The sequence below is a fragment of the Paracoccidioides lutzii genome (assembly GCF_000150705.2).
Source record: "Paracoccidioides lutzii Pb01 unplaced genomic scaffold supercont2.14, whole genome shotgun sequence".
NCBI classification, from domain to species: domain Eukaryota; kingdom Fungi; phylum Ascomycota; class Eurotiomycetes; order Onygenales; family Ajellomycetaceae; genus Paracoccidioides; species Paracoccidioides lutzii.
The window spans coordinates 706,094-716,497 of record NW_015440960.1 but is presented as its reverse complement, the minus strand read 5'-3'; the positions used below and the strand labels follow the sequence as shown (position 1 = coordinate 716,497).

Here is a 10,404-nt window from a genome sequence, read left to right as displayed (position 1 = left end):
GGCGGTTAAAACAGTTGGTTGTTCTAGTTCTTGTTCTTGATAATTTCCCCGCAAAAACGTTTGTGCGCGGGCCGCCGTCTCAGCCTCCTCCAAGATTTTTGTTAAGACGAGAGACGACTTCTGGAGTCAAAACTTCTTGTTCCTGACACAAACCGACCGGTCTTCTACTCCCGGCGCTCATAGACTGACGTGTTCCTTTTTAACCTGGCACATCGGGACCAGTGCCCTGAAACTATCATCCTGCTATGCCCAATCTCTTATCCCCTCGTTATCATAATTGCTTCTAACCGCGTTAACTATCCACCCACCCCAACGACCATGGCTGAGGATAACCCAGAGCTGCAGGTCGCCTTGCGCCAGCTAGACCAGGAGTTCGATGTGAGTAGTTCTTCTTCAAAATGCCCCTCAATTAATTGCTGACATCCTCGTTCCGTTTAGGACGGTGAGATCACTCAAAAAGGGTAAGCAAGTTTCCTTTCATTTCTCTTCTGACCCGTTCCTTTTTTACCGGCTCCGCAACGCGATTCGCGTGGTGTCGGATCTCAAAGCCGCTGCTGCAGGCCCTGTTTTCTTGTGGCTAGCCCCCAAAATGGAACAAACAATGGAGAGATCTTTTTCTTGTTAGCCCACGATTAACATTCATCAAGATACGAAAAGCGTCGTACCCTGATTCTATCCCATTACCTATCTACGAACAACGGCGACCCCACAGACAGAGGCCTCAGAATTGCTAATCCAGGAAATGCGGCGAACCGTCGGGCTTCCCATCTTGGTTTATACTCTCCTGCAACGTCATCGCAGGGCAGTCGTCCGGCCAGCTCGACTTTGTCAGATGAACGTCAACAATCCGAATCACTGTCTGCAAATTTCATTGGCGGAGAACAGGAACGCGTAAAGGGTGACCAGATGGCTGGAATGAATGCTATGGCTGATGCTCACTATCAAATGCAAGCTGGAAATCAGCTGGCACAGATTCGGGAGAGAGAATTGGGCCTTTCGTTTGGGGTCGAGCGGAACCCGTCTTCAGCATCGAATGATTCGCTTTTTCTTCCTCGAGGCCAAGCACCATCAGGGAATAATTATGACACCTCTCGATCTGGTACTCTAACGAGTCATAACTACGCATTTAATCCAGCCGATCAGCCTAGCTACGGGGAACCCCGCACCAGTACATATAGCCCACCAGGTGGTAATGGTGGTCATATGCGACAGTCTACGATGCTAGACTCACAACAGGCCTTTTTCTCAGATTTCGCTGGTCAGCAAATGGAGGACAGTCGAAATAGCTATGGAGGGTCCTTCCAACGGTACTCAACCCAAACTGAACCATTTTCACCAATCGCCAACATGGCTCCGCCCTTGATGAACACGGCCGATTTACCACAGGGAATGGACGTCGATCATCTGTTACCCCTCGAACCTCGAGATATACCCTTTGACGTTCACGATCCTCACGATCCCAGCATGTCCATGTCGAAGTTCGATAACTTACCCGCAGTCCTGAGGCATCGCGCACGGACTCATCCCAAACAGCCCGCTTACTGGGTATTGGATCAGCGCGGAAAAGAAATAGCGTCAATTACATGGGAGAAGCTGGGGAGTCGGGCGGAAAAGGTTGCGCAAGTCATCCGTGATAAAAGCAGCTTGTATCGAGGGGATCGGGTAGCGCTCATATACCGAGACACTGAGATTATTGAATTTGCCGTTGCGATCCTAGGCTGTTTCACTGCAGGAGTTGTAGCTGTTCCCATCAACAACCTTGAAGACTACGCTAGCCTCAACGTTATTCTTACATCCACCCAGGCTCATCTCGCCTTGACGACCGAGAACAATCTGAAAACTTTCCAGAGGGACCTTACAACTCAAAAGCTCAATTGGCCCAGAGGGGTGGAATGGTGGAAGACTAATGAGTTTGGAAGTTACCATCCCAAAAAGAAAGAGGATATTCCTGCACTCGTTGTCCCGGATTTGGCCTACATTGAATTTTCCAGGGCACCTACTGGTGACCTGCGGGGCGTTGTGATGAGCCACCGGACAATCATGCACCAGATGACCTGTCTTAGTGCTATAGTGTCTTCCTCCAACCCTGGCGGTAATACCCGGCAAGCAAGACCGCATGGCGAAACCCTATTTAGCTATTTGGATCCCAGACAGAGTATTGGTATGATTCTTGGGGTTTTGTTTACGGTGTATGGTGGCCATACAACTGTCTGGCTGGAGGCTCTGGCAGTTGAAACCCCTGGTCTCTACGCCAGTTTGATTACAAAATATAGGGCTACACTCATCTCGGCGGACTATCCAGGGTTGAAACGTGCTGTCTACAATTACCAGCAAGATCCCATGGCAACCAGAAACTTCAAAAAGGGATCGGAACCAAATTTCTCCAGTCTTAAACTCTGTCTCATTGATGCTCTTACCGTTGACCCTGAATTCCATGAGATTCTGGCTGACAGATGGCTGCGTCCTCTTCGCAATCCACGTGCTAGAGAGCTAGTTGCTCCCATGTTATGTCTACCTGAGCATGGTGGCATGGTTATTAGCGTTCGTGATTGGCTTGGTGGTGAAGAGCGTATGGGATGTCCCCTCACACATGAAATGGACCCTGCTCCACAGGTTGAGTCAGCTGAAACAAAAAAGGAAGAGAAGGTTGAGAGCGTTAAGACTGGGTTTGGAAGTAGTTTGATTGGTGGAACTGCCGTCCCAACCCAAAAACAATCTAAAAGCAATAGAGTTGAGTTGAATCAGGTTCTCCTTGACAAAGAGGCGCTTAAAAATAATGAGGTTGTTGTGCTAGCGATGGGAGAAGAGGCAAGGAAACAGGCCGAAACTATGCCCAATACCGTCCGGGTTGGCGCCTTTGGATATCCTCTTCCAGATGCTACCTTGGCTATTGTCGACCCTGAGACTGGATTGCTATGTACGCCGAATATCATTGGCGAGATTTGGGTCGACTCTCCTTCACTCTCAGGCGGCTTTTGGGCATTACCAAAACATACTGAAGCGATATTCCATGCTCGACCATACCGATTTCAAGGCGGGAGTCCCACTCCAGTGATTGTTGAACCTGAATTTCTCCGTACGGGACTTCTGGGATGTATCATTGAGGGCAAAATATTCGTCCTTGGTCTGTATGAAGACCGTTTGCGTCAGAAGGTAGAGTGGGTGGAGAATGGTGCGAAGTCCACAGAGCACCGCTATTTCTTCGTTCAGCACTTGATTATCAGTATCATGAAGAACGTACCTAAAATTCATGACTGCTCGGCCTTCGACGTGTTCGTCAACGATGAGCATTTGCCTGTTGTTCTTTTGGAGTCTTATGCTGCGTCGACAGCACCGACGACGTCGGGTGGACCACCACGACAACTTGACATAGCACTTTTGGACTCCCTTGCCGAGCGATGTGCCGAGATCCTATATCAAGAACACCATCTTCGGGTCTTCTGCATAATGATAACTGCTCCAAACACGCTACCACGAGTTACGAAGAACGGGCGACAGGAAATCGGAAATATGTTATGCCGGAAGGAGTTTGATAACGGGTCATTACCATGTGTGCACGTGAAGTTTGGCGTTGAACGGTCTGTTTTGAATCTGCCCATCGGGGTTGACCCTGTTGGAGGAATTTGGTCGCCCATGTCATCGGCTGCACGACTTGGTGCGCTGGTAATGCAAGACAAACAATACTCAGGTGTTGACTATCGAGACGTTGTGATGGATGACCGAACCTCCACCCCCTTGAACAATTTTACTAGCATCGTTGATCTCTTGCAATGGCGAGTGTCTCGACAGACTGAGGAGCTTGCCTATTGCTCGATTGATGGGCGTGGGAAAGAGAGCAAAGGAATTACATGGAAAAAGTTCGATTCCAAAGTTGCTGCAGTGGCTATGTACCTGAAAAATAAGGTCAAGCTCAAACCTGGGGACCATGTGATTCTCATGTATACGCATTCTGAGGAGTTCGTTTTTGCAGTCCATGCCTGTTTTTGCCTTGGAGTAATTGGGTTGCCAATGGCCCCAATTGACCAAAACCGACTCTCGGAAGATGCTCCAGCGTTCCTTCATTTGATCGCCGATTTTCGTGTACGAGCAATTCTTGTTAACCACGATGTCAACGATTTGCTGAAGGTGAAATCGATTGCACAGCACATTAAACAATCAGCTCATGTTCTTCGTATCAATATCCCTCCCGCCTTTAACACAGGGAAACCCCCTAAACAATCGCATGGCTGCCGCCATCTTGGCTTGACAATGAAAAAGGAATGGCTTGATTCTGGTAGGCCAGCAATGGTTTGGACGTATTGGACTCCGGATCAACGCAGAATGTCCGTCCAGATCGGCCATGACACGATTATGGGAATGTGCAAGGTGCAAAAAGAAACTTGCCAAATGACTAGTACACGTCCGGTATTGGGCAGTGTGCGTAGTACGATCGGGCTCGGGTTCATTCACACTTGCTTGATGGGGTGCTACGTTGGTGAGTGCTCTTTAAAACGTTTCAACTATCATCGCAACAGCAAATTGAAAATAATTTGACGATGTGATATATAGGCGCCCCAACATATCTCTTCTCCCCGCTTGATTTTGCCACCAATCCTGTCTCACTTTTCCTTGCTTTGGCGAGATACAAGATTAAGGATACCTATGCCACTAGTCAGATGCTGGATTACGCCATGGGTAGCATTGCCGGGAAAGGGTTCCAGTTGCATGAATTGAAGAATTTAATGATTGCATCTGAAGGTAGACCTAGGGCTGACATATGTGCGTATTATGCTTTCCCTCTCTTGAATCTTGACTAATAACTTTTATAAACTAACCACTTCATTAGACCAGAAGATTCGATTGCATTTTGCTGCGGCAGGGCTCGACCGAACAGCCATCAATACAATCTACTCGCATGTCCTTAATCCCATGATCGTCTCCCGCTCCTACATGTGCATCGAGCCTATCGAACTTTGGCTGGATACCAAGTACCTTCGACAGGGACTGATTTATCCTGTCGATCCTGACTCTGAACCACACTCGCTGCGGGTTCAAGACTCTGGGATGGTGCCTGTAAGCACGCAGATTGCCATTGTCAACCCCGAGACCTGTTGCCTTGCGCATGTGGGCGAGTATGGTGAAATCTGGGTACAGTCTGAAGCCTGCGCAAAAGCATTCTACGGAACGAAGCAAGAGTTTGATCTGGAGCGGTTCAGGGGAAGGACTGTCGATGGAGATCCTTCTGCTGTCTATGTTCGCACTGGTGACTTGGGTTTCTTGCATACGGTTACTCGACCAATTGGCCCTGGTGGTCAGCCGGTGGAGATGCAAGTTTTGTTTGTTCTTGGGGGTATTGGAGAGACTTTTGAAATCAATGGTCTCAACCATTTCCCTGTGGATATTGAGACAACGATAGAAAAATGTCACAGAAATGTTGTCCCTGGTGGAAGGTGAGCTCTCTTTATTATTCCCTTGCTAGATTTCCTGTATTTCACCTACTGACTTTCCATAAGCGCGGTATTCCAAGCTGGTGGTCTTGTGGTAACTCTCATTGAAGTCACTCGAAAAGCGTACTTAGCTTCTCTTGTACCCGTGATCTTGAATGCAATTCTCAACGAGCACCAAGTTGTCGCAGATATCATCGCATTTGTACCGCGAGGCGACTTCCCCCGCTCCCGTCTAGGGGAGAAACAACGTGGGAAGATCTTGGCATCATGGGTGACTCGAAAAATGCAGACCATAGCTCAGTTTAATATTCGTGATGGCGAGGGCTTTGATAGTCATCTCATTGACCTCCCTGAACGCACCAGAACAACTTCCAAAGTCCCCAGCACCACGGAAGTTGGAAGCCGTCATCCTACTCCACAATCAGATCTTGAAAGTCATACCCCACAACGTCAACAGGAACCTGCAGCCCCGGTAGAGCAAACAACTCCGACAGAACGGGTTAATTCCTTTACCCTCCCAGCTGTTGCGCCAAGCCTTTCTCCACAAGCAGCATCATTTCGTGAGAATGACGAGGAGAGCATCAAAAACTACAACCCCACAGACTTTGACTACCGTCTCTCATTTGGCGATAGATCCAAAAATGACTTCGACGATTATGAAGACGATGACGAGCCCATGGAAAAGCCTACTCGTCTGGCAATCGTGAACCCAGAAGAGTCTGACAATGATGATAACACCAATCAGCACTCCAGCCCCGCTCCCCGTCCACTGGCGCTCGTCGGAGGCGTCGATAATTCCAACGACAGTAACAATAACACTGACAATGTTAATGACAAACCACAACTAGACTACGATTTCGATTACGACTCCTTCTTCTCGTCTAACACTCAAGGTCAAGATCAAGGTTAATACCAAGGGCATCAACGCCAGAATAATGCTTATAGCCCCATCCTATTTTTGGACGTTAGGACGTCATCCCTCGCGATAATACTCATAGTTATAGCGCTAAGTCAATCCCCCACCCCAAACACCCGCGTCAGTTCGCTGGCCAGGCATCAGGCGAGATATAGCTTCGTCTCGTCCAATCCGTATTGTCAGCACCCACAGCACATCCCTGGTTCTGGTTCTGTTTGTCCCTCTATTCTCCTGGTCAACCTCAATCGTACGCGTACGGATGAGAGCAGTGACCACCGCAATCCCAACGCGCAAATGCCAACAACGACCATATCAACAACCACAAGAGGATACATGATTAATAACTGGACCGAGAACGCGCTCGTGTATCAGAACCCTGGCCGGAGGTAAATTTGTTCATGTCAATTTCATGGGCTTTTTGAGTTGTGAGGGGAAGGGAGCGCTGGGCTCTGGATAATTTGGGATTTTTTACTTTAATGGGTGGGCTGGATCGGATTTTATGACATTTCATTTTGTGACGAGGAAACCAGTTTTTGTTATATATTTTATTTACTTGAAAGTCATGCTTTTTCCGCTCTTGTTTATATGGCTTCGTCTTTTTCACCTCTTTTTTATCCCAGATATATCCCCGCTTGCAACGATTATGTGCATGTTTAGTTTTATACACCCGTTTGTTCAGCTGCTTGCTGCATATACATACTGTGCAAATGTTCGCGATATAGTATGGTATTTTATGTTCTATAGATGATGTGATTGACATATTTTATGCGGGTTCCTTTTCGAATGACATCATGATGAGGTGATGATGGAATCTGAGGCTTGCCTTGGAGACATTTTATAATAGTATCCCTGCTTTTTTTATACCTTTTTTATGACATTCTATCACACTCGTGAGAATTTATTTTTTTTTGACTATGTAACATCCTCAATAGGATGGATTATGTATGTATATACCCGTGCCAATAAAAACCTGCTAAGTCCGGTTCTGCCGTTGCTGTCATATTATATTCTCCTCGTTAAATTGTTATGGAATCCCAAATTATTTCCCCCTTTCTATGAGTGAAAAGAAACTGCTCACGGCCCTCTGTACAACGGACAAGAGAGCATCACGAATTTTCCAACCAGAAAACGTTACTAAAATGAGCAATAAAATGAAGTCCTCTATTTCGTTTCCCTTTTTCCTTCTTTCATCATATTGCTAATGCAGTTTTAGCTCCCACCAACCCACTTGTATATATATATAAAGTTTCAAAATTGATAAGCATGCTTTCATGCTATTTATTTCAACCCGTTCACCTGTGTTTCCAACTTAGCAATATCGACCTTTGGCTGTGTAAAAGTAGCACCCAAATTTGCATTGTCTGGTAGCAAAGCTCGAGCTGGCCCAGTATTTCCCTGGATCTGGTAGAGAGCTTCAAGATCGGCTTGTGAGAGTGCTTCAACACGGGATGGGCGGAATGGTGCTGGTGTGGTGGCACGTGATGTGAGGAACTGTGCAGTTGCAACCATGTTAATCTATTGGATGGATGAAGGAAAGAAAAAAAAAGGAAATGATCATCACTGACCGAACTAGCAGCACTCAGAAGGGCTGTCAAACTGGCTTGGACAACGTCGTGGTGGATACCAACGCCCCATACTTTCTCCGAGCTGTTCGTGGATGTACATTCGATGTAGGTCGCAGCTTTTGTTTCTCTGTGAGCCCCAATGGCATGTTCCTTATAGTCGACAACGTCAAGGTCGATTCCAAGAGATTTTAGTGCGTTGGCCAGGGAGGAAATTGCTCCGTTGCCAACGCCTACGATGGCGTGTTGTAGGCCATCGATTTCGATAATGCCAGCGAAACGCCGTTTCAAGTTTTGTGTGTTCAGGGCCTTCCCCGGTTGGGGGGCCGTCGGAGACTGTGAGCGGTCGGTGGTGATATTATAGTCTACCAGGGAGAAACGGGGGTTTTGCTTGAGGTGATAGGAGTTTTCAAAAAGAGAGACGATTTCCTTGGGCAATAGTTCACGACCCAGAGCATCGGCTTGTTTTTGGATGATCTTGCTGAATGCAACTTGGAGTCCACGGGGAAGATCCAGTTCAAGACTACGGAGGATAACCCAGGCAACACCACCCTTGCCGCTTTGCGAGTTGACACGGATAATGGCTTCGTAGTTACGCCCGATATCACGTGGATCAATTGGGAGGTAGGGTATTTGCCACCTATCTTCGTCGGTTGCGTGGGTCTTCTCACGGAGCTGGAACCCCTTTTTGATCGCATCTTGGTGACTGCCGCTGAAGGCACAAACGACGAGCTGCCCGCCATATGGGCACCTTTCATTCACCGGGATTTTGTTGCTTTCCTCAACTACCTTGATTATAGAGTTGATATCTGAGAAATCTACCTCGGGGGAGATTCCTTGTGTGTAGAGATTGAGTGCTAGGGTGACCAAGTCGACATTTCCCGTTCGTTCTCCATTTCCGAATAGGGTGCCTTCAACTCGCTGAGCACCGGCCATTTGTGCCAACTCCGCTGCAGCAACAGCACATCCACGGTCATTGTGGGGATGCAGAGATACACAAACCTTTTCCCTTTCCGAGATATGTGTTGAGAAGTATTCAATTTGATCCGCATAAGCGTTTGGGGTAGACATTTCCACAGTCGCGGGAAGGTTAAAGATCAAAGGAGCTTCTACGGTTGGCTCCCACGCCGCCTTCACAGCCTCACAAATTTCAAGAACAAAATCAGGGTCCGAATCCGAGAACGTTTCTGGTGAAAATTCAAAAAGCCACTCCGTGCCAGCAGTCGACGGATCATCTTTGGTGATTGAACGAGCGTATTTTGTGCTCTGTACGGCAAGTTCCAGGCTTTCCTGCCTTGTCATGCCAAAGACTATTCTTTGGAAGCATTCACTTGTGGCGAGATATAGATGGAGGATAGCCTTTTTGGCTCCTTTGAGGGACTCGACAGTACGTCGGATAAAGTCCTCTCGACACGGACAGAGCACTTGGAGCCAAACATCGTCGGGAACTTCACCTGGTGTTTCGATCAGACGTCGAGTGAAATCGAAATCTGTCTGCGAGGCTGATGGGAACGATATCTCAATTTCCTTGTAGCCAATCTCCACAAGCATTCTGAAGAATCGTAGTTTTTGGTCTCCATCCTATTGAGTCACATAGTTGGATAATTAGCTTGGAGTTGGAACTGAAGCAATGAAGTAAAATATCGCATCAAGTGCTTGAATTCAGCAACTTGTAAGATTGCAGTCATACCATTGGATCAACCAAACTCTGATTGCCATCTCTGAGGTCTGTGGCCAACCATCGGGGAGGCTTGTCGATGGTCTTGGAGGGCCATTGACGATTGGGAAGATCCAACGGCTTGAAGCGCTGGTACTTTTTGGAGGGGTCCTTGAGCCTGATTAGGATGTTAGCTATAGCTCACATGCACTAAAGCAAAGTAAATGGCAACCTTACATGGGCATTGTGAATGACTATAAGTACCCGCTGAATCGTGACGGTTCTCAGGGCAAGCTTGCGGGGAAGGGAGACAAATGGTGCCCAGACAGGGAGGTTACGTATATCAACGCTGTTTGGAATATAGACAGCAACGATTGAGCCAAACAGACACGAGGCAACACAAGGGCTTACAGGAAGAGATATATATCCAGAGCAAAAGACGCTGTAATTCTCTGCCTCTGCGCTCTGGTGACTCAGTGGCGTCCGTCGATAAATTTCTCTTCCCCTTCCCGAAATCGGAAGATGTGGGTTGTGGCAATGAGTCAGCAGATGTTTATCGCTATCACCACGTGAACTGCTAATCTCCTGGTGGAGGAAATAAAGGAGAACCGCGGAACAAAGGACTGGATCCGTTATATGGACATTGATATTTCATGTAGAGCAAGAGTATATAGATGGAGGGAGAGATGAAGGTCAGTTGAACTGTAGTAAAAATGTATTGTGTCGCAGAGGAGGCGTATGAACTAGAAAGTGCTGAGCAAAATCAGCAACACTATGCGCCACCTGGCGAGCTAATGCAGTGGCCAATTAAGCAATGTTCAAAAAATGAAATATATCAAGCTC

The 10,404-nt window shown here is 47.4% G+C and overlaps 2 protein-coding genes across 2 annotated transcripts; one reads left to right on the top strand and one right to left on the bottom strand.

Annotated features, from left to right (window-relative positions):
- Nucleotides 1-318: 318 nt before the first annotated feature.
- PAAG_05482 (meiotically up-regulated gene 62 protein) lies at nucleotides 319-6,336 on the top strand (the record flags this gene model as incomplete). The annotated part of the gene is made up of 6 exons (XM_002792707.2): nucleotides 319-378; nucleotides 439-461; nucleotides 648-4,474; nucleotides 4,549-4,758; nucleotides 4,826-5,429; nucleotides 5,493-6,336. 6 exons carry the CDS (start codon nucleotides 319-321, stop codon nucleotides 6,334-6,336), a joined length of 5,568 nt encoding a protein of 1,855 aa, XP_002792753.2.
- A 1,284-nt stretch (nucleotides 6,337-7,620) lies between these two features.
- Nucleotides 7,621-9,806, bottom strand: PAAG_05481 (2-isopropylmalate synthase; the record flags this gene model as incomplete). The annotated part of the gene is made up of 4 exons (XM_015845586.1): nucleotides 7,621-7,833; nucleotides 7,908-9,485; nucleotides 9,595-9,739; nucleotides 9,799-9,806. The coding sequence occupies 4 exons, from the start codon at nucleotides 9,804-9,806 to the stop codon at nucleotides 7,621-7,623; spliced, it is 1,944 nt and encodes a 647-aa protein (XP_015699812.1).
- Nucleotides 9,807-10,404: the final 598 nt, after the last annotated feature.